At 43.9% G+C, this 23,919-nt stretch overlaps 2 protein-coding genes across 13 annotated transcripts in view; one reads left to right on the top strand and one right to left on the bottom strand.

Moving 5' to 3' along the window:
• The window catches only part of MYO9A (myosin IXA), a 464,628-nt gene extending 454,370 nt beyond the window's left edge, over positions 1-10,258 (bottom strand). For 3 of the 4 annotated variants that reach the window (XM_073363176.1, XM_073363175.1, XM_073363177.1), the window contains exon 1: positions 10,009-10,258. The gene's annotated coding sequence lies outside the window, so the exon portion shown is untranslated. Of the gene's footprint in view, positions 1-1,040; positions 1,632-10,008 lie in introns of all 4 variants that reach the window. The other variant, XM_073363174.1, reaches the window with a different exon arrangement.
• A 272-nt stretch (positions 10,259-10,530) lies between these two features.
• Positions 10,531-22,964, top strand: SENP8 (SUMO peptidase family member, NEDD8 specific). 9 transcript variants are annotated; one of them, XM_073363171.1, is made up of 3 exons: positions 10,531-10,668; positions 15,182-15,252; positions 19,833-22,964. In XM_073363171.1, the coding sequence occupies exon 3, from the start codon at positions 19,876-19,878 to the stop codon at positions 20,512-20,514; it is 639 nt and encodes a 212-aa protein (XP_073219272.1). In that variant the 5' UTR covers positions 10,531-10,668; positions 15,182-15,252; positions 19,833-19,875; the 3' UTR covers positions 20,515-22,964. The 9 variants fall into 9 exon arrangements, with proteins under 9 accessions (XP_073219272.1, XP_073219271.1, XP_073219268.1 ...); XM_073363170.1 differs by having other exon boundaries at positions 15,127-15,252; XM_073363167.1 differs by having other exon boundaries at positions 12,162-15,252.
• Positions 22,965-23,919: the final 955 nt, after the last annotated feature.

Raw genomic sequence — 23,919 nt, 5'->3', positions numbered from 1 at the left:
TTAAGATATACAGAGATCCTTTATAAAAGACTATTCAATTTCCCTTTTTTCCTCCCCTCTTCATCATCTGGCATGAGCTGTGCATGTTTATTTTATTTAAATAAATAAAATTTATTTATTTATTGGAATCTAAATCCTGAACACTTGTTCTTATAAAATACAATATATATGAAGTCTGTGGAAAAAATCTAGCATAAATAAGAAAAAAGACTGACCATAAAAATTAGCTCAATCTGGAAACAATTCCATCACATTGTTTCTGATATTCTATATACGTGTGCTTAGAAGTATTACTCTAATAGCACAATAAGAAACTCACTCACCCCTGACACTAGTGTAATGAACTGTGATAACCCCAGAGTCACCTAACCTGAAAATTACAACTATGCATTTTTAAACCACATGTAACAGGAAGATCACACAATTAACAAGTTTTATCTCAGAGTTCATTAACCATCTGCTTAAAATCAGAACCTATCATTTTGTTTTTCCCTAGAGGAAAACCAGGAGAAATCACAAAATTGAAATTTTAAGCCCTAATTCAAATACATATGCACATATTTATTTTAGCCGCAGGAGTAGTCCCATTCACTGCAGAGGAAGTGGTCACATGCACAAAGCTATGCAAATACATGTTTGCAGGAATAAGGCTTTTTATTTTTAAGCAAAATAAAGGTCTGGCTTTCAGAGGTTGAAATCTGCACCATTTGGAAGATTAACTTTTGGAAAGAAACATGCAAGACACGCAAACCATATACCAAATAAGTGTTTCAATGCTTAGATACACCATAATCACATGCAAGAGCAAACAAATTTCTCTCCGATAGTTTTATCAGACAGCTGTTTCTCCCAAAGCACTAAAAAAGACTTCATTTATTTATGCTTTAAAATATTTCATATTTAATTATAATTCCAGCTCATTTAGAAAGGGAATAATAGGTAGCTTGGGTAGAGGGGATGACAGTTAAGATCGCCTAACACTTTCATCCTATAAGACCCAATTTTCATTTCAGTTGCTTCTAACTTTGCCAGATTCTTACCATTTTAGCTGAAATTTTCCATGCCACAGTGTCTGCCTCTGACTGATTTTTTTTTTTTTTTTGGGGGGGGGGGGGGGGGGAATTTCAGCAAAAATATTTCAGCTGTTTTTGAGAACAAGTTCAGGCAAACTATTTTCCTTTGCCCATGTTAAAAACAAGTTCTTAAGACTCTTTCATTAAAAAATTCTTGTGCCTCCATATTTTGCAGCAGGGACTTGAAGTTTCGCAAGGGATGGCCTTTGCATCAAGACATGCCTTTTGTTGTTCCCATTAAAAAAAATCCAAGTTGGCCAAGTTAAAAGTCTCAGTTCACATATGCCCAACAAAGAATTGTTAGAGTTTAGCAGCTAAAGTCCGTGAAGATTATTCTGTACTGGGTATGTTCTAGCCCAGGGGTGTAAGGATTCAACAGGACTTTCTCTGCAATTACTCCTCATAGCTGCCAGGAGCTGCTGTGGTGCCAGACATGGAGACTGTCTCCCCTGTGCTCTCAATGCTATCCCTGCTGGCACCCCGTTAGCATGGAGGAGGACTCATCCCTGACTTGAATGCAGAGGGAACAAGATCCAGATTGGGGCAAGGAAAGTGGTCCTGTGTAAAAAAAAAAAATTGTATGAGAGTCTTTAATTACATGACATCATAATGCATATACCCCCAAGGGAGATGAATTAAGATAGCACAGGCTACCTTAATTCTCACATTTCTTAACTTTTGAGTGCTTGACTTTGCAACCTTAACATTCTTTTAATAGTTTGTGTGTAATTATGATTTATATTGACTAAAATTATCGTAATTATCCTAGACTAAAAAATAATTTAGACGCACAACAATTATATTTGTCAATCCAATCTGGAAAGTTTAGCAAAAATTTTTCTAATATCCCTACTTACTGAAGTTTTAGCTGGTACGTATAGATGTCAGCACGTTCAGATTTTACCAGAAACTGGTCTATTGTTTGTATTAATTTCCTGCTGACCTCTTCAAATTACAAAGAGCTGTTTTTTTGGTGTAAATGAAGGACTGAAAAATAAAACTCTATAAGCCATAATTGCAATACTGTTCCAAAGGGAAAAACAACTAAAATGTACTGTACTTTTTAATTACATACAATAATGAGTAACGTAATTAACTATACATTACATAATATAAATTTTTGATCATCTATTTTAATAACAGACTCAAATGACCCATGCTGAAACTGAGTTTTGATTCAGTTTACTTGAAAGCTGTTTCAAAGTTGCTATTTTTGATTGATGGGATCCAGGCCTCACACATGAATCATCTTTATTAAATGGCATTAATTTAGTCTTATACAGTAAAACTGTTATCTGGCTCTGTACCAACCGGAAAGCTCTATAAACCAAAATTTCTAATTTTCATAGAAAATCCAGATTATAATCCGGTTGATGCTGAGCCAGCAGGCTCCCTACCTGACTCCAGGGGACTCCCTGGAAGTGGCAACATGTCCCTGCTGCTCCTAGGTGGAGGAATAGCCACAAGTGGTTTGGAGTGTAGGAGGGGAAGCAGGACTGGGGGTTCGGGCGTGGGAGGGGATGCGGGCATGGGCTCTGGGAGGGAGTTTGGGTGCAGGAGGGGGTTCGGGGCAGGGAGGTGGGGTACAGGAGGGGGCTCAGGGTGCCGGATCCAGGCAATCCTCACCTCGGGAGGCTCCCCGCAAACGATGATCTGTCCCTGCTGCTCCTAGGCTGATGTGTGACTAGGCAGCTCTGCGCACTGCCTCCACCCACAGGCACCGCCCCCACAGCTCCCACTGGCTGTGGTTCCCGACCAATGGAAGCTGTGGAGCCAGCACTCAGGGGAGGGGCAGCACGCAGAGCCTCCTAACCGTGCATCCAGCTAGGAGAAGCAGGGACAGGTTGCCCCTTGCGGGGAGCTACCCAAGGTGTGCGCCCCTGGGATACGGCACCCAGAAACCCCTTACACGCCCCAACCCCCCGCCCTCACCCAAACTCCCTCCCACGCCCTAACCCCCAGCCCTTCTGGTTAAAACTTAGTTAACCAGAAGTTTTCACTTACCGGCACCCCCACATTCCCTCAACATGCTGGATAAAAAGATTTTACTGTACTTCCATTGTGACCACTATCACTATAACACTGAAAAAAACTAGAGGGATATAGGTTTATTAGCTGGGTCTCAAAGTTCATAAATTATGCACCTGCCCTTACTGAAAATAAGCAACAAACATTTATGAAAACACTAGTACATACAGAATATATTTAAGCCCAAGAATTAAGATACTAACTACTATTCTTCTCTGACAGGGTAACAAGTCTTGTGAATGGAGGGACACAGTAGATGTCATACATCTCAACTTTAGTAAAGCTTTTGATACGGTCTCACATGACTTTTTCATAAATGAACTGGAGAAACATAGCCTAGACCAGGGGTGGGCAAGCTTTTTGGCCCGAGGGCCACATCGGGGTACAAAACTGTATGGAGGGTAGGGAAGACTGTGCCCCGCAAACAGCCTGGCCCCCGCCCCTGTTCACCCCCTCCCACTTCCCACCTCCCTCTGAACCCCTGACCCATCCAACCCCCCCCCGCTCCCTGTTCCCTGACTGCTCTGACCCCTATCCACACCCCCGCCCCCTGACAAGCCTCCCGGGACTCCCATGCCATATCCAACCCCCACCCCCATTCCCCAACCCCTGACCACCCCATCCAACCACCCCCTGCTCCCTGCCTGGCCCCCAGGACTCTCGACCCTATCCCCCCACCGCCACGCGCGCCACCGCCGCCCCCTTACCATGCCGCTCAGAGCGGCAGGAGCTCGCTGCCTGGGAGGGAGAACAGCAGGGCTAGCCTCCCAGGCCGGGAGCTCAGGGGCCCAGCAGGATCAGGCCGTAGTTTGCCCACCTCTGGCCTAGACAAACCTACTATAAGGTGGATACACAACTGGCTGGAAAACCGTACTCACAGAGCAGTTGTTAATGGTTCGCAATCAAGTTCAAGGGGCATATCTAGTGGGGTCCCGCAAGAATCTGTCCTGGGTCCAGTTCTATTCAATATCTTCATAAATGATTTGAATAATGGCATAGAGGGTACACTTATAAAGTTTGCAGATAATATCAAGCTGGGAGGGGTTGCAAGTGCTTTGGAGGACATTTTGAATTCTAATCCTGATCTTAACAAATGAGAAATGGTCTGAAATAAATAGTATGAAATTCAATAAGGACAAATGCAAAGTACTGTACTTAGGAAGGAATAATCGATTGCACAAATACAAAATGGGAAATGACTGCGTGGAAGGAGTAGTGCAGAAAAGGATCTAAGGGGTATAGTGGATCACAAAGTAAATATGGGTCAGTAATGTAATACTGTTGCAAAAAAAAAGTGAACATCAGTCTGGGATATATTAGTAGGAGTTTTATAGGCAAGACACGAAGTAATTCTTCTACTCTACTCAGCACTGGTAAAGTCTCAGCTGGAGCACTGTGTCCAATACCAGGCGCCACACTTCAAGAAAGACGTGGACAAATTGGAGAATCCAGAGGAGAGCAACAAAAAATTATTAAAACGTGACCTCTGAGGAAAGATTTTAAAAATTGGGTTTGTTTAGTCTGGAGAAGAGAATACTGGGAGAAACCTTGGAAGAGGCTGTTCTGCATGCCTTCTACAATAGGACCTGTGGAAGGACAGCCCAGAGTAGGGTTCATATACCCTGACACAGCAATAGTCCCTATGGACAAGTGCAAACTTAATTCTCAAGTGAAAAAAAAAAAAGACATGGTAAGCAAGATTAATAAATACATACATTTATGATCTCTAAAGGAAATTTTAGTTATCTAACTCTATACTCGAACACTAAAGGAGGGATGCTCTGCAGTTGAGTACGGAGTGATGGTGCAGCCTCATTGACATACACACCTGTTTAATTACAGGCACGTAGTCTGTTTAAGTGTTTGCAGGATTGGTGCCTTAGTCTACTCCAGTCATCATCTTGAGGCTGTGCAAAACCCTTTTGCTATATAAAATTTGCTGGAGTTGAGAGGAAGAAAAGATTCACAATCCAATTCCTAGCACTTCACTGGGAAAGCTGAAACAAAGGTTTAAACTATATTTTGAAATATAAAGTTTTACAATCTCCTAATTACATCACTGAACTTAACTGTAGACCGTGACTTTCAGTAATCAACTTCACAAGTCAACGTAGAGCACTAAATTTTCTTCTTATAACTGAGCTTCAATTCACTTTCTCCAATACTTATCTTTACATAATAATTCTTCACTAGGCTTGCTCCTATCCTCTAGGTGTGGCCAAACCATGACTTGTGAGCCGCATGAGGTTCTTTCACAGTTAAAGAGTAGCTTGCGGATCCCCACCATGCTTCTTCCCTATTCTCGACCTACCAGACTTTGTGGGGGAACTTGGGCCTTCTGCCCTCCGGCAGGGTGATGGAGATAAGGGCTTCTGCCCTGCAGGGAGGGGAGCCTCCAGGCTCCATGGGGCAGGTTGTGCATGTCTTGCTCTCAAACTTCTGAAGATTATTGTATGTGGCTTGGAGAGTCAGTAAGTTTGGCCACCCCTGCTCTATTGTGTAGTACCAGTATAGAGCAGACACTGCCTGCTAGTCTGACAGTCACAATAACATACGCTACAGCAAACCATCCGAAAGCCATGATTACTTGTGGTCATATTCTAAATTACTAGTCTCAACATGACCTCAGGGTATGAAATGTAACTATATGAAATGAGGGCTGCCAAAACATTCATAAGCAAGCCCGTTCCAACAATAAAAGGACAAGGACAGCTAGATACTGTAAAAACTTCTCTATATCACTTAGGATTTGCTGTAGTGTCAGTCTAACTTGTTTGGGGATTCTTTTTTTCCTAAAGCAAAGTAGACATTTTTCTACAAACAAGAAAAATTCTAGAACGGGGTCAGCAACCTTTCAGAAGTGAAGACTCAGCACACCATTTATTCACTCTAATTTAAGGTTTTGCACGCCAGTAATAATTTTCAAGTTTTTAGAAGGTCTCTTTCTATAAGTCTTTAATATACAACTAAACTATTGTTGTATGTAAAGTAAATAAGGTTTTTAAAACGTTTAAGAAGCTTCATTTAAAATTAAATTAAAATGCAGAGCCCCCCGGTCTGGTGGCCAGGACCCAGGCAGTGTGAGTGCCACTGAAAATCAGCTGGCATGCCGCCTTTGACATGTGTGCCACAGGTTGCCTACCCCATGCTAGAATAATGAAGAAAATAGCTTTTTTTAACCTAGAAGAACAGTACTCAAAACTCTGGTGAAGTATTAAGGTACCTTTCATGCTAGAAGTTAAGTACTGTACATTAAGAATATTGCATTTATTGAAAATCAGGATATTTCACCTAAATTAGAGGCTAAAAGAGGTTTACATGCAGCTCTTATTTACTAGCATTACAGTCTATTTTTATTGCAATTGCTAAATAATTAAACTGAATAATAGCAAAGGCCATCACAATATGTACTATCTAAGTTTGACACCAGAGCTATGTCTATGCTAGAAGTTTTACAAAAATTTCCCCCATTGCTGTTATTATACAGATCTATTGGTGGCAGCAACACTGGAAACCCTAGGACAGTGGTTCTCAAACTTTCGTACTGGTGACCCCTTTCACATAGCAAGCCTCTGAGTGAGAAATTAAAAACACTTTTTTTATATAGTTAACACCATTATAAATGCTGGAGGAAAAGCGGGGTTTGGGGTGGAGGATGACAGCTCGCAACACCGTGTAATAACCTCATGACCCCCTGAGGGGTCCTGACCCCCAGTTTGAGAACCCCTACCCTAGGACAAGACTCCCCACAGGCAATAGTGTTTAATATCTTATCGAACCCTATTCAAAACAGTTCTGACACAGTATTTACAATACCAACATTCACCTGATTCCTTGTCTATGCTAGCTTTCCTATTAGTTTCAGAGTAGCAGCTGTGTTAGTCTGTATTCTCAAAAACAAAAGGAGGACTTGTGGCACCTTAGAGACTAACACATTTATTTGAGCATAAGCTTTCGTGAGCTACAGCCCACTTCATCGGATGCCTTCCTTGTTTTAGAGGAAGCAGCATGGGCAGAGACTTGAGTGTTTCCATATGGATGGATGGAGATACGGTTGGGCTGGGGGCTGGCTGGAGGAGCCCAACCACCGATAACCTTGCAAGCTGCTTAGCCTTTTTGGGTGATGGGAGGTGCATTGATTCCAGGGATGGAGAACTCTGCTGGGGACTTCCACCCCTTCATAAACACTCTAGGAATAGGAGCTCCCATTCGAGCGCTGCGTGGTGGGTTTCTTTAGACAGCACCGCTGCTCGCTATTGCTCTACGGTGCGTGACGGTGAGCAAAGGGTTTGGGGTGGCTGAGAGTTGGTCTGCATCTCGCTAAGGAGCCTTGGTGCCTGTTCCAGCACATGAGGCTAATTGTGTCCAACAGTGCGATGCCTGAAGGGCCAGGGGGAAACATAACCACCATTTCCACCACAGCCTTCAGCTGGTGATTCTTGAAGGCTGGTAGGGTAGGTGGTGTGGAAGGAGCCATGTTCCCTCGAGCAAAGGATGCTGTAGGGTACAGGTGGCCAAAGAGCAGCCTGCATGTGTCGCACCACTGTGCCCATCTGAGTGGCAGTGAAGTGAAGTGGGCTGTAGCTCACGAAAGCTCATGCTCAAATAAATTTGTTAGTCTCTAAGGTGCCACAAGTACTCCTTTTCTTTTTTCCTATTAGTGTTATCAATCATGGGAAATTCTCCTTACTCAACACACACCTCAAAAAAAAAAAAAAAAAAACACTAGTGTTGAAAAGTCCTCGACTCTTTTTTCGTTGAGAATACATTCTACACCTCTATTTACTCTTAAAAAAAGTTTAAATCACAGAACACCTCTATACTAACCATGCCCTAATGAAAATACATTATGTAAACACTAATGTTAAGTCAGAGAAAAAAAGAAACACTGAATCCTCCTCCCACCCTTAATTATGGTTGAGAAGACTAATATTTTGATAAGGCATTAAAGGCAAAAAGATAGCTTATTTTACAGTCTGCATAGTCATTTTACCTTAAACATCACATAAGCTTGCTTCACAAAAACTACAACACTCAATGAAGACTCAAAATAAAATAATTGATTATAAATAAAGAGGTAACATATTGTCCACTGTATATTATGCAAACTATGCAATAGTTTAAAGTATTCCTATGAAAAATTAATCAGGATACTGCATCCTTTAATAACCATTTGGAATATCATTTGAAGCATTTATTGCCTGGAGTGATTTCCAAGCCTTGTACTGAGGACACTAATGTTGCTAACTTGCTAATAGATAGTAGTCTACACTGCAGTCTTCTCCACTTTCCCCTTTGAGCAACACAGACAGAATGAAGCATCAGCACAAACAAATATATCACCACAACACTGACCATGAATCATAGGTGTTTAGGTATTACAACAAATCCTGCTACTATTCTGACATTTCAAAAAGGAACTTACCTTATTTCCTATCCAGTATAAAATGATAATAAAAGAAACCAAATGCTCTGAGAAAATCCTAAATGCAACAAGAAATCTATCCAACTCTAATAAAAGACATATGGAAAAACAATGAGACCTCTTCTGTAGATTACCAGTTGAAAACAGCTTCCCCGCTTCACTCTTTAATTTTGCTCTTTTCAGCACAGATTCACAACTGAGCAGCAGCATTATCATCCTCTTACAGAGGTATGATTTGTCTAAAGCTGTAGCACAATTTGGGAACAGTTAAAATATCTGTCAGTCTTAGCTAGGTTGCAAGCCCAAACCTTGTATTAACCGTGTTGGAAGATCAAAATGTTGTAACCAGGTGTCTAATATGGTGGATTTTATAGTGCATATGGTGCCACAACGCTGAGTGTTTTGCTTTACAAGGCCATACGACCTTTTGTAACAATAACCAAATGAAAAGATACATTAAGAAAAACTTAATACAAAGCAATTTAGTGCTCACAAAACCAAGCACTACAGATACCTAAGACAAGATGCAAATCTGCACCTATATAAACGGCAGATTTTTACAGGTGCTGAGCACCTGCAAATCTCACTGTCTTCAATGGAAAGCTTTGCAGTTAGCAGAAGGTGAGGGTACTCAGAACCTCTGAAAATCAGAACATTTATTTAGGTACCTATTTCTAAAGTATTTACTTAGCTAAATATTGATTTAGGTGTCTAACTTTAGACACCCAACTTCAAAAATCTTGGCCTCTGTGCCCAGTTCACTATTTTCAGGCATCTTACACTCCCTTCCCCATCAGAGGCCCTGAGCCCCAACATACTCCTCCCCTAATAAAAGCTGCCAATGCCACCAACACAGGACAATGGGGTGGGGGAGAAGGGAGCAAAGAAAACACACAGGGCATAACCCCACCCTTCTGAAATGCATAGTCTTATTCACTCCACCCCAATAAAGACTGGTCTGCTCTGTCTGGGGGAGTCACAAGGCATGCATGCAAGAGACCCAGCAACATCAAGGGTGCAGCTAAAGACACTACACTTATCGGTGTGGCAATGGTCGATATTATAAAAGAGGACTGAAGAGAGGAGGAACACAGAAGCTGAAAAACCCGCCTAAGGGAGAAAGAGACAGGGGGCGCAGTGGTAGGTCAGGTTCCCCGCTCCCATTGTGGGATGCAGGAACGGGACGAAAGGAACGGCAGTGTCAGGGGTAGATCCCCGCACCCGGGGGGACACAGGGACGAGGGGACGGCAGCGGAGCTGTCCTCCCCCACCCGGGGAGGGGCTGCGGGGGAGGGGGCATGGTGGGGCTGTCCTCCCCCACCCGGGGGGGGTGGGATGCAGGGGCGGGGCTGCCCCCCGCCAGGGACGCAGGAAAGAGAAAGCTGGGCGGGCCCCGGGGGGGGCAACGGCGGGGCGTGCCCCGCGCGGGATGTGGGGGGGGGAAGGTTTCTTAGGTCCCCTCAACGGTGGCCGATCTCTCACCTGGGTGTCGGGGACGCGGCGCATCCCTCAGCTCACACCCCGCCGAGCGGGCAGCTCCCCGCTGCCCTAGCCGCTCGCTCGGAGACACTGGCAGGGAGGTCGCTCTCCCGGCTCCTCCGCCACCGGCTCCCGCCCGCCCTGGCTCGCACAGATACTGCGCGTCTCGCACTGCCCAACTGGCCTGCGCGCGATACACACCGCGCGCGTTCCCGGCAGATGCGCGGACCCGCGCCCAGCCCGCGCGGCCACGCTACTCAGACACGCCCCCGGCCGCGCCCCCGACACTCCCCTGAGGCCACTGGATCCGACACTCCCCCAGAGCCTCGAGAGAACACGCCCCTACCAGCTCAGGTCCCGCTCTTCAGTCACGCTCCTCTCTAGCCATCTGCGGCTTCCGCGCTCTCTTTCTGCGCCTGCGCAGTAGCTTAATGCGTCGCTTTCGTTACCTCATTTGGAGCCCTATGCTAATTAGCACCCTTTGGGGGCGGGGCTAGTTTGACCCCTCCTTCCCGTGTCCACACTTCGGGCGTTGTACATCGCAATGCCGGTTTACGACAGTGTATTTTCTACCTTTGCGGCTGTTATTAGCAACCAAATTGACAGGGGCCGGCTGGCGGGGGACTGTCTCGGTTAGCTGGCGCCCGAGCTATGAGGTGGCAGGTGAGGCGCGGCGGTGTGGGGAGGGTTCCTCCCTGGCGTGGGTCGGGCCCGCTCTGGCTCCTCACCGGGGGTTCGAGCCCCACACATTGTCTTCAGGGGGTAAAGCCCGCCCTCCTGCTGGAGCCCCCGTCATCCCCTCGGGTCTGCGCACTGCTCGCCACCGCAGCAGCTGAGCCGGGTGGGGGGTTCCCCACGCTGCCTCGCGGAGAAGCGCTTGTGCGGGCCGCGCGGGCAGGAGGGGCCGGTGCCTGCTGCACCCCGCGGGGAGAGCTGCCTGCCTTGGACAGACCGCGCGTGTTTCTGTCCTCCCAGGAGCATCTTCGAGCGAGAAGCACCCCCGTCTCCGTTACCCCATAAACTAGCTAGCCCTGCCACACCCCTGTGTGCCCTGCCTGAGCCTTCCCCGCGGGCTTTGCAGCATGACCCGCCCGCAGTCTACAGCTTCGGGTTCTTTCAGTTCAAAGGGGGATCTGCCCGCGTTAGCTCGTAGGAGATGTAGGGCGAGGGGAGTGTGAGGAACCCCATTCTCTTAGGGTTTGGCCCCTATCTGCTGGTGAGTTACCAGCTAGGGGGATATAGGCAGCTTGTGACCACACCTGCCTTGTGATAAGGCCACACAAGCCGCTTATGCAGCCCAACACTTAACTCCACAAAACAGCTGGATGGGAGAGGAGGAGCAGCTGTTTTATCATCTTTAGCGCAGTGGTTAAACTTCGAGCATTCACGTGGGGATGCATGTGGTAGACCCCAGGCTTAAGCCCCTCCTCTGCCTGACAAGGAGAAGTGAACAGGAATTTGCCACCTCACGGAAGGGATGGATCAGTAGAGCTCCTGTTATAGAGGGAGTTGGGGCAGAAACAAGATTATTTTTAAGTCTTGTTAGGGAGGCATAGCAAAGCTGTGATACAAGTTTATCTATGAAGCCCCAGGAAGAGGGCCAGAAAGGATTTGGGGACTCCACACACAAGGGTGAAGAGCTGAATGGCCTTCAGACCTCAGAAGAGGAGACATATTTAAAACACCAATTGTGTGGCATTTGATTCTTCAAAAGAAGGGAAACTGAGGCATAGCAGCATACCCAGTCAGAGAGGTACAGCAATCCTGTGACAGTCTCTTATCGTCTAATATTATATAACTACATTTGTAAATGGTCAGAGTATACCATCTAAAAACACTGAGATCAGCTATGTCACCTGATAGCTATGTTATCATGTCAGTTACAGTGGATACTATTTTTAAAAGATCAGACAACATAGTGCCCAAAGCAATTCTTATGACTGAATTCCACCATACGGAATGGTATTTTTTTTTCAGGAGGAAGATGCACACTTTGGTTTTAAGTATGTTCTTGATTTAGGCCTTTTGAATAAATGCTGCTTGAAAAATAAGTGAATAGTGATCCACTTTGCTTTCTGATTTTTATACTTAAGTTCCAGATTCTTATTTTATCTGAAGTGATTTTTTTCCCCTTCTCTTCCCCTTTTTCCCCAAAGCTTCATCTCCACCAGATCAGATTGCTGTACTCCGCTGATCTCACATCCTTCTCCCTGCCCCCCACCCTTGAGTCAAATATAAGCCCATGGCTGCAGTCCTAGCCTGTGTAAATTTTATTTAGGTTCAAAGGCTTTTTATTGCCATATAAGCTTTTGAAGCGAAGTAGAATTCTAAGGCTTGCTTAATTGATATGTAAATACCAAAAATGCTATTCCATCTTGCAGCTGGAGTGGGCTGATCTCTGAGCTTTGATAACAAACTGGAAGGCTTAGGCATTGTCTGTGGATGCAGTCTTTTCTGAATGTAGGCATGAGAAAAATTTTAACAGTTCTCACAACTTCTACCATCTAGAACCTAACTGAAGCCCTGCAACATTCGACTTAGCCTGCAGTGCATAACCTTTAATTGACAAGTTAGTTATTAGTTTTTGGTAAATAATAATCATACTTCTTGTAAGGGGAGGATGAGTAAACCTTGTGCTTCGGCTGGTAAGTTTTCATAACTTTGGAAGGATGTTTTATTGTGCTGGAATTAAATAATAGAACATAGTAGGCAGCTCTGACATATATGAAGATGTAGATTAAATTAACAGTGTTCTGCAAACAACAGTTTGGTGTTAGTCATGCTAGTAGTCCAGGACAATCAATGACAAAGTAGAAATCAATATCCCATCAGATTTCAATACCATTGAAAATTAGACTTTGACTTGGTAGTGCATGACATTTAGATTTAAAAAAATCAGAAAGAGATCTCAAATGAACATGACACATTACAATTACATCAGTTAGCTAGTTTTTAATCCATTTTATCAAATGTAATTGTAAATGAGGAATCATCATTGAATGGATGTGTTCCTCTGGTGAAATCCTGCAGGGATTTGTTCTTGGTCCTATGCTATTTAACGTTAATGACCTGGAAGAAAACAATCACTGTAAGTTTGCAGATGACACAGAAATTGGGGGGAGTGATAATTAATGAAGACAAGTCACTGATACAGAGAGATCTGGATTGCCTGGTAAACCAGACACAGGAAAACAATATGCATTTTAATGCGTATACATCAAGGAACAAAGAATGTAGGCCATACTTACAGGCTAGGGGACTCCATCCAGGGAAGCAGTGACTTTGATTTGCGGGTCATGGTGGATAGTCAGTTGAACATGAGAGCCCAGTGTGATGCTATGCCCAAAAGAGAGAATGCAATTCTTGGATGTATAAACAAGGAAATGTTTAGTGGGATTAGAGAGGTTACTTTACTTCTGTAAAGCACTTGTGTGACTGCTGCTGGAATACTGTCCAGTTCTGGTGCCAACAGTTCAAGAATGATGTTGACAGATTGGAGAGGGTTCATAGAAGAGCCACGAGAATGCTTTCTAATCCTCTAATCACACGCCTTATAGTGATAGGTTGAGCTCCTTGAGTCTATCTAGCATAAAGAGAAGGTTGAGGGGTGACTTGATTACAGACCATAAGTACTTATGGTGAACAAATGTTAATGATGAGCTCCTCAGTCTAGCAGAGAAAGGTATAACACAATCCAATAGCTGAAAGATGAAGCTAGACAAATTAAGATGGGAAATAAGGCACATTTTTAACAGATAAATTAACCATTGGAACAATGTGGTGGAATCTCCATTTTAAATCAAGATTGGACGATTTTCTAAAAAATCTGATGTAGGAATTATTTTGAGGAAGTCTTCTGGCCTGAGTCATATAAGAGGTCAGACTCGATCGGGGTGGGCAAACTACGGCCCAGGGGCTGCTTCCAGCCTTTCAGACATCTTAATCCGGCACTTGAGCTCCTGCTGGGGAGCGGGGTCCAGGGCTTGCCCCACTCCGTGCAGCTCCCGGAAGCAGCAGCATGTCCACCCTCAAGCTCCTAAACAGTGGGGCAGCCAGGGGGGCTCTGCCCACTGTTCCCACCCTAAGTGCCACTCCCACAGCTCCCATTGGCCAGGAACTGCAGCCAATAGGAGCTGCAGGGGTGGTGCCCATGGACGGGGGAGTGCACAGCATAGCCTCCTGTCCGTGCTCTGCGTAGGAGATGGAGAGGGGGAGGGATAGCTCAGTGGTTTGAGCTTTGGCCTGCTAAACCCAGGGTAGTGAGCTCAATCCTTGAGGGGGCCATTTAGGGATATGGGGCAAAAATTGGGGATTGGTCCTGCTTTGAGCAGGGGGTTGGACTAGATGACCTCCTGAGGTCCCTTCCAACCCTATGATTCTATGAGGGGGGACATGCTGCTGCTTCCAGGAGCTGCTTGAAGTAAGCACCGGCCGGAGGCTGCACCCAACCCCCTGCCACAGCCCTGATTCCCCCCCCTCCACACTCCTCGGTCCCAGCCCGGAGCATCCTCCTGCATCCCCAACTCCTCATCCCCAGCTCCACCCCCAAACAAACTCACACCCCTAGCTGGATCCCTCACACCACCACTGCCTGCACCCCTGCCTGGAGCCCCCTCCTGCACCTTGAACTCATTTCTGGCCCCACCCCAGAGCCCGTACTCCCAGCCAGAACCCTCACCTCCTCCCACACCCCAACCCCCAATTTCATGAGCATTCATGACCCACCATACAGTTTCCATACCCAGATGTGGCCCTCAGGCCAAAAAGTTTGCCCACCCCTGAACTAAATGATCACAGGGTACATCTAAACCTCAATAAAAAGACCTGTGGCATGGCTATAGCTAGCCCTTGTGGGACTTAGGCAGCAGGGTTAAAAATGGCAATGTAGTTATTCAGATGTGGGCTGGAGCTTGGCCTCTTAAATCCTGTGAGGGGAGTAGGTCTTAAAGCCCAGGCTCCAGTCCAGGCCCTAGTGTCTACACTGCTATTTTTAGCCCCACAGTCTGAGCCCTATGAGCTCCAGTCAGTTGACCTCAGCTCTGAGACTTAGGGTATGTCTTCACTACCTGTCAGATAGATGGGTAGCGATCAATCCAGCCGGGATCAATTTATCACATCTAGTCTAGACACGATGAATCAATCCCTGAGCGCTCTCCCATTGACTCCTGTACTCCAGCTCCGCGAGAGGCGCAGGCAGAGTCGACGGGGGAGCAGCAGCAGTCTACTCACGGTGGTGAAGACAGCATGGTAAGTTGATCTAAATACGTCGACTTCAGCTATGTTATTCACGTAGCTGAAGCTGGGTAACTTAGATCGATTTCCCCCCCCCCCCCCCGATCCTCCAGTGTAGACCAGGGCTTAGTGCCATAAGTTTTGTACTGAAGTGTAGATGACCCTCAATGGTCTCTTCTGGGCCTGGAATCTATGAAAAAGCACTGACACGCTATCAAAAACTACATCATTTAGAAGGATGGCACTGTGGTTAAATTGTGGGGCTGAGGGGAGGGTTTAGATTCCCATCTCTGCCAAAGACTTCCTATACGACCTTGGACAAATCATTTTCCATCTCTGTTCCTCAGTGTTTCTAATGTTTGGATAATATCTTCCTCCGCTGGCTTTTGGGCTTTCTCCAAATTTTGTAGATTTGTTAAAGGGGCACAATAAACAACATATTTTAAAATATTCTGTCCATATGTTCTTAACATATTATTAAAACAGAAGTGTAACAAAATCTGATTCACTCTTCACCATTTGTTCTTTTTTGCTGAGGTTAGATGATAAAAACAAACTTTCACTTTTTCTGTGTCAGTTTGTAGTCAGTTTCACTTCCTGGTTCTCATGCACTAGCACAGTGTGGCACAGTTTGTGTTCACAACTTCAAAAAGACTTCATTTATGTTTCATGAAAATAATTCAGGTTTTGCAAAATGTTAGTAAAACATCACCACCACCCTAAATTTTGGCTTCAAAGGGACACCATTAACTTAAGAATCACACTTTGTCTTAGTTTTTTTACTTGTTATTAGTAGCACTTAAGATTGCAATAACTGAGATGTGACAGAAAAAAAGAACATAGCATATGAATGTGGTAATTCAGTCATCTTAATGCAAGGTACCACAGTAACCTTTTAAATTACTGAACCATCTGGACAACTTCAGAAGTGGGACTTGATAGAATAAACCCACGTACTAATATAAAAGTCAAATTTCTATTTAAATTACTTTCCTCTGTCCCCAAATACTCTGGATCTTCAACTTCCACTCAGAAAGAAGGCATGCCCATCTGCCATTGTTTCAAAACCAATACCTAGTTCCTTTATCCAGCAGGGAGGCAAAGAAGTATATTTTGCTTTCACAAGTTCAGCCAGCTACTTGACAAAAAAACAAATAGCATTACTCTTGTTCATAATCTTGATTACTGCTGTAGTCCTCGTTGTAGCCAATCAGTGTTTCTTCTAAAATATTAGGGGTTTTGGATGAGGTGTGCTAGAGATTCTCTACAAAGAGTAAGTCAGATCTGTAACTGAGAGTTCAAAAAGACTCCCCTTAAGATATGGGGGAAGTTCTGATTGGAATTTTGTGACTTGGACTTGAAGAAGTTTGAATCCAAATCCAAACTTCACACAGAGTTCATCTTTAGTTTTAATTGGAAGGTTCTGTTTCACAGAGGAAAAACTGCACTTTCCAATCTGGCTCTACTATTTGTGGTGCAGTATGTACCACTTATGCTGAGTGGCTCTGGAATGAATGTGAGTCTGTGAAGTGTTCTTTAAGCTCTGCAATACATCTGGTGAGTCTTCATGCAGCTCTTACAAGCAGCTCCAGATGGCAATAAAATTAAAAGTAGTAGCTAGTAGCAATTAAGTGTTGTTCATTATAATCAGGAAGAGAGAGTGCTTGTGGGAAGCCACCAAATTATTTACTTTAAAAAAAAAAAAGGAAAGCCAAGTTTCACTGGGAGGAAAAAGAACAAAGTTCAGAATGCAAGCTTCATCATGCAACCATTAATCCTTGCAAGGCTTGATTGGCAAGTTTGCTGTTCTAATCTGCATGTCTCTGGGAAAAGATGAAGCACACATCTGAGAAGTTTCTCATTAGGAGACTGGCCCAAGACATCCCACTTTTAGACTGTATTGCGAGGTATAAACCTGTTTATCCAGAATTTCAGCTAAGTGAGAGTTTGGGAGTTTTGGAGACTTAATGCATTCTCCATGTTTTCTCTACTGTCCTAAGCTCCAGGTTGTTCCATTGTACTTGCTCCTTACATTTGGAAATAATGGATCTGAGTCCAAACTAACATGTGAAATGGTCCCAGATACCATTGTGTCTGGCTCGGTAGAAATAATAATGGCTGCTCCCTTTCCTTTTTAATGACTATTTCTATTTGACCTGTGTTGGAGCTGTCAGTGGCACATTAGTAGTTATGAGCTTTTAAAGGTAAGATATTTCATCTTGGGCCTTCCTTCCTATATATTACACATCCAACCTGTTTCATACAGGTTACCTTGGATCTTCCTTCCGGTATATTACACATTTGACATGCATGTCATTGTTATCCTATTTAACAAGCTTTCTTTGGCAAAGTCACATGTTAAAGGGACCCTGCCAAGATTTGATAGATTAATTTTAGGCTTATCTTAATTTACATGTATCTAGCCTAGGAAAGGCTTGTTTTGTTGCCATGAGGAAGAGTCCAAATCCATTCCTTCCTAATGTGTAAACAAACCATGCTCCAGCTGTTTTCTATCATAATGGATAGGTGTTGCCTTGGTTACAGTGAATCATACTAAAGTGATACTTACTAATTTTTGAGACTAACAAATTTAGCTCATGAAAGTTTATGCTCAAATAAATTTGTTAGTCTCTAAGGTGCCACAAGTCCTCCTTTTCTTTTTGCAAATACAGAGTAACACGGATGCTACTCTGAAACCTATTGTTAATTTTTACACAGCACATTGGAAGTATAGGGCCAGATGCTGGCTTGCTTCCGTGCTGCACATGGCATGGCTCAGGAGCATGTGGGGGCAAAAGAGATTTAAAGTCACCTTTACAATTCCCTGATTCTGGGGCCATCAATCTGTCAGCCTAGTACCCAGCATTACGTAGAGCAGCTTCAGAGCAGCCTGTGGACTCCAGCATGTTTTAGCAGTTGAGGATCACCAGGCATGGAGATGCTTGGGCCAGGGGAGGAAATACAGAGGCATAGAAGTCACTGTCAGCCCCATACTACTGAACAATTTCCCTCAGCATGGGGAATCTTCTACTGGGCAAATCCTAATCTGGGCTTGAAAGTGCAGCCAGTGCTGCTTATTTACTATTAACTAGCTCTTTTCCGTCCTTGTGTTTGATACTTTTTTAAAAATATTTTTAAAAATACAGAGTTTTAAAAATCTGATTTTCAAGTCTGACTTCATTTTTATTAAGTATACTGTCTAATGTGCATTTCACTTACCTTGGACATTAGATTGGTCAATTTCACCTTTGTTAGTCAGTTTCACACCTCAGTTCTTATGCTCTAACCCAGAGGTTCTCAATCTTTTTCTGTACCAGGACTAACCCAGTATCTCCTTCCTATTTTGCAATAAGGGAAGGGTGGGGTGGTCATAACTACCTGCTCAGTTGTGATTCACCCCATGGTGAGAATACATACATGTACACAATGCTTTTGTGTTTAGGTTTCCAACATTACGGGGGAAATTTAAATCCCCAAACAGCTGTTGAATTCCATTTTTTTTTAAATAAAATCTTCATTTGGGACCTGAATCTCTTTTTAGGTCAGGTATTTGGGGGCAGTGTAGGGTTATTCAATTGTTTTTATTTGCCTGCTGAAGCAAGGAGGGGTAAATAGATACCTAGAACTGTCCAGAGAAGAATCTCAACATGAGCTAACTGTTGAGGTAGGCCACTCTTTAGAGCAACCATCCTTAATTTTTTTTGCAACACCTCTTCCTTATGATTAGTCAGGAGGCCAGTAAACAGTATAACTACTAAATCCTTTCTCTTTGAGCAGAAGTTTGTCAAGCGAGGATTTCAGCTGGGGTTAATGCACATACATACTTGATATAGATTTACACAGTCCAGGAAGTTAACAAAGTTGCTAAATTGGGTCCTAAGGAGTGCTTTCATGTGGGGGAGTTTTATCATGTTAGTAATCTTGTTTTTCTTTAGTGTATTCCTACCATTATAGGCAGCTGCCTTTCCATCATGCTGGAAGACCAGCATTTTTGTGTGGATCAAGTGGTTCTTCTGATATGATGAGCCATGCATCCATCTGTCTATCTTAGGTACCTATCTGGTCCCATCACCATAGTGTCCAATCACCTCATGATCTTGAATGTGTTTATTCTCACAACAGCCCTGGGAGGTAGAGAATTACTGTTTATCCCCATTTTACAGGTGAGGTAGAGAGCGACCAAGTGATTTGCCCAAGATTACACAGAGTCCTTGTGGCAAAGCAGGAATTGAACCCACTTCCCCCCCAGCCCAGACTAGCATTCCAACCATTGAACCATCTTTCCTCTCCAATGTATTATTGAGAACACAGCAATGCAGTTTCTAGCATTAGCCTGGGGATCCAGGAGGCCCCATGCAGTCTCCATCACACATCACTGGGTAGGGGGAATGTACTTGCAAACCACCCTTCTCTCTCCCTTTTTACATTTCTTGAAATGTGATAGATTGTTTAACCCTTGTTCCTTAATTACAGGTGGGGAAAATCCCTTAGTTTTCACGACTCAATGTCAGATATAGTTGCTTCTTCACAGTATAAAAGCCTATGTGAAGTCTATTTGCATAGTAACTTATCTTATCCCCTTTGGTTTATCTTAGCTTTTGACCTTTCTTGGAGTGCTGTGGCCCCTGCCTGTGCAGAATGGACCCTGTTGTTCTGAGTTATGTGGACAGTTTGCTGAGGCAGTCGGATGTTTCCTTGCTGGATCCCCCCAGCTGGCTTAATGACCACATCATTGGGTTTGCCTTTGAGTACTTTTCTAGTAACCAGTTCCAAGACTTTTCCGAACAAGTATGCTTTGTCAGCCCTGAAGTGGCTCAGTTCATCAAGTGTGCCACCAGCCAGGAGGAGGTAGCCATGTTCCTGAAGCCGCTGGGCCTCCCGCACAAGGAGGTTGTGTTCCTGGCCATCAATGATAACTCCAACCAGGCTGCTGGGGGCACCCATTGGAGCCTCTTGGTTTACTTCCGGGACAAAAACTGCTTTGCTCATTATGACTCCCACAGTAAGAGCAACTCTGCCCATGCCAAGCTGGTGGCAGGAAAGCTAGAGGCATTTCTGGGAAAAAGCGGAGACAAAGTGGCCTTCATAGAGGAGAAGGCCCCTGCACAGCAGAACAGCTATGACTGTGGAATGTATGTGATCTGTAACACAGAGGCTCTGTGTCAGGGATATTTTAGGGGACAGCAGGAACCAGTACTGCAGCTCCTCACTCCTCCTTATATCACACGGAAGAGGGCAGAATGGAAAGCTCTCATTGCCAAACTTGCACGCAAATGACTTAAATGTAATTGTCCCTGCTTCGAACAACTACCTGTCCAGTCCTCTAGTCTCCACCCCCAGTGCCTGAGGGAAGATATCCATGAACAGGATTTCTCCACAGAAAGAATGTAACCCCTCCAGCATGGCTACACCCTGCACTACCCCAGCTGAAAAGCCTTAGTTTCCTCTACAACCCACTAGCCTTCAGACTTAAGTACTGGTAACATCACTTTTTGTGTTCAGCAGAACCTTCTTAAAGGAAGTTTTATTACTTCAAGCACTTTTCTGGCTATAACAAACTAGGTTGGTGAAGATTCCTCTCACCCCCACAGTAAGCAATGAGCCCTCACTGTATGATTTTTAATTTTCTATGGACATTGCTAGTCTAAATCTAATCTGGTTCAGTGATATCCATCTTACATACACAGGCCTAATTTTAAAAAGACACCTCTGATTTGTCCCTGCCTTTAATTGTGGTTCCAAGTTATAGGATTTAGGGGTCTAGCTACACAATTCTGCCCAAAAATTTGATATTGAGATATCCATATCTTGTGATCTGAGAGTGCAAAATCAGAAGTAATGGTGTAGGTTATTTAAAGGTGCTTCAAAGGGTAAGACGCAGAAAAGTTATTTTTGCTCTCTTTTGCTGCTTTACATCCTGTATAACGAAGGCCTGAATTTTTCTTGTTTTTATATTAGAAATACACTTTTTTTTATATCCTGGATGATTGAACCACTGGATAGTTTTCAAGATAGTAGAAGAATGACAAAACAAGTACTAAGAACGTGAAACCTGATTGAGGTGGAAAGTGTTTTAAACAGTGAATAAAGGTTATTTTCATCAACACATACTTTGTACAAATATCATACAAAAAGTTGGGGGAAAGCCTCCGATTCCAAACCTCTACCCTTCCAGTCAAGTTTTAAGACAACTCAGAATACGCATGAGACTGCCAACAACTTCTCTCGCAAAACCCCCAAAAACAGACTTTACATTTCTGATATTTCTAATGTAAAAAAGAAAAAAGCCTTTGACTTTCTCATATATAATAAAAATCAGTACGGGGGAAAAAAAGTATAGTGTCTGATTTTTCAGTGGTGCTGACATCAATGGTAGCTGCAACTCTTCTGAAAAATCAAGCTGTTAATCCTTAGTATACTTGTCTATCATACCAAATATAAGTGGTTAAGAACGAGGGGGGATTTGATAGCTGCTTTCAACTACCTGAAAGGAGGTTCCAAAGAGGATGGCTCTAGACTGTTCTCAGCAGTAGTAGATGACAGAACAAGGAGTAATGGTCTCAAGTTGCAGTTTGGGAGGTTTAGGAAAAACTTTTTCACTAGGAAAGTGGCGAAGCACTGGAATGGGTTACCTAGAAAGGTGGTGGAATCTCCTTCCTTAGAGATTTTTAAAGTCAGGCTTGACAAAGCCCTGGCTGGGATGATTTAGTTGGGGATTGGTCCTGCTTTGAACAGAGGGTTGGACTAGATGACCTCCTAGGGTCCCTTCCAACCATGATATTCTATGACTCTGAATTCAAAATAGAAAAGCTTTTGCTGCAGCACTGGATTACATCTGGATCCAAGAAAGTAGGGCCCATTGTCAGGAGAAGGGGATGTTGATGGAAGAGTGAGATGTCAGTGTAAAATGAAGTAGTATGAATATGTAACCAACAGCCTCACTGGAGACAGTGGGCCAGATCCTTAGCCTTTGTAAAACAGCACAGCTCCATTGATTTCAACAGCACAACCCTGATTCATACCAAATGAGCATCTGGCCCAATCAATTCTTCCAAAATGCCCAGTCAAATAAACAGAAGTGATTGTGGGATTGGGAGGAGGGGAGTTAAAGATCGTAATGTAATGATCCTTGTTAGACTTTCCAGTGCTGACAGAAGGGAGGATTTGTCTCTGGCTCTCTGCTTTCTCTTTATCTTCTTGAGTACATGGGAAAAGTCAGTTCCACTGACCTGTGTCTGAAATCCTTGGAGCTGTCTGACAAAATAGGGTTGTTGAGTCACTTTATGCTAAGTGCATTGCCCAGCTGAACACAACATTCTGCACTGCTTGGACAGCCTCCCACTGTGGGTCAGAGGCAGGACAGTGGGTTGGTCACTATAAGGTACTGTAATTTGCTTGTTTTTCTCCCCATTCCTATTTGTTGCCCCTGCTGCTACCAAGAAGTAACTAACACACACATCCCCACTCATTTGCCCTGCAGCACTGAGGTGCAGACACTTACTTCTAATATCCATTGCAGATTAGCTGCTCAGTTAATACAGAGAAATACTTCTGTCTGTGATGTGATATCAGCATTAGGCCAGGGAGAATGCTTTTCCAGCTTTGATCATTACAGTATATGATAGAAGGGGGAAATAAATCAATCCACCTCCGACTCCCTCCTCCCAGGCAGATGTGTCACTTGGAGAATCCAGTACCAAGAATAAAGAAAGATACCAATTAAAAAAGCAAGTGTTTTCTGTTTTGTAGAATTGGGGTTTGTTGTTTGATGGGTTACATTTTCAAAATGATTGGGGTGAGGAGCAAGGGGAGGGAGGGTGTTCCTACATCATGTTATCCAGTAATAATAATGCCTTCCTCTTATCTAGCTCTTTTCATCAGAGTAATGGGATTACAGCATAGAGAGATTTCAGAGTAACAGCCGTGTTAGTCTGTATTCGCAAAAAGAAAAGGAGTACTTGTGGCACCTTAGAGACTAACCAATTTATTTGAGCATAAGCGATGAAGTGAGCTGTAGCTCACGAAAGCTTATGCTCAAATAAATTGGTTAGTCTCTAAGGTGCCACAAGTACTCCTTTTCTTTTAGCATAGAGAGAGGAGAAGTTGCTGTTGCCACCCTTTGCTAAGCAGCCCAAAAGCAACATAATTTCTGTTTATTGGATAGTTTCTCTTTTACAGTTGACTGCATGACTCACAAGCAGATTCATACTACGTTTTGGCACCATGAGGAGATGGTGAGCCATGTGTCACGGAAAGTTGGAACGGACCTGAAGTTTAGTAAATGGAATAGATTAAGGGGATGGCCATAAAAAAAATCCAGCAAAAATCAGGAGGCATGGAAATTAACTCCTGTTAAACCATGTATGATATAGCAGGGGGGGAAATATTTTCAGGCTTTATTGTCTCTTCTTTGCATCCCTTATGCTCAATGGCTGCTGCACAGCAAAAGACAGCTGCAGGACAGTTTCTCATAAATGAGTAAAGATTGGTCATGAGATCGAACTAATGTTTGAAATGGGAGGGGGGATGCATTGCTGCTTGGGGATGGGAGGAGAAGTTTTTGGTCAATACTTGTTATTTAGCAGAGCTATAAAATAGCTAGGTGGCCTAGATTTGTGGTTCAGCTGAACCCAGCTCTACAGGATAAAGGCCCGATCCTACAAGGTTCTGTGTGCCCTCAAT

This window comes from Lepidochelys kempii, chromosome 10 (genome assembly GCF_965140265.1).
Source record: "Lepidochelys kempii isolate rLepKem1 chromosome 10, rLepKem1.hap2, whole genome shotgun sequence".
In the NCBI taxonomy this organism is placed as follows: Eukaryota; Metazoa; Chordata; order Testudines; family Cheloniidae; genus Lepidochelys; species Lepidochelys kempii.
Note: the sequence above shows the minus strand (reverse complement) of the source record. Positions and strands in the feature narration are given on the sequence as shown.

Coding starts and splice junctions, on each gene's coding strand:
- SENP8 (XM_073363172.1), top strand. CDS start 19,876: ATGGACCCTGTTGTTCTGAGTTATGTGGACAGTTTGCTGAGGCAGTCG.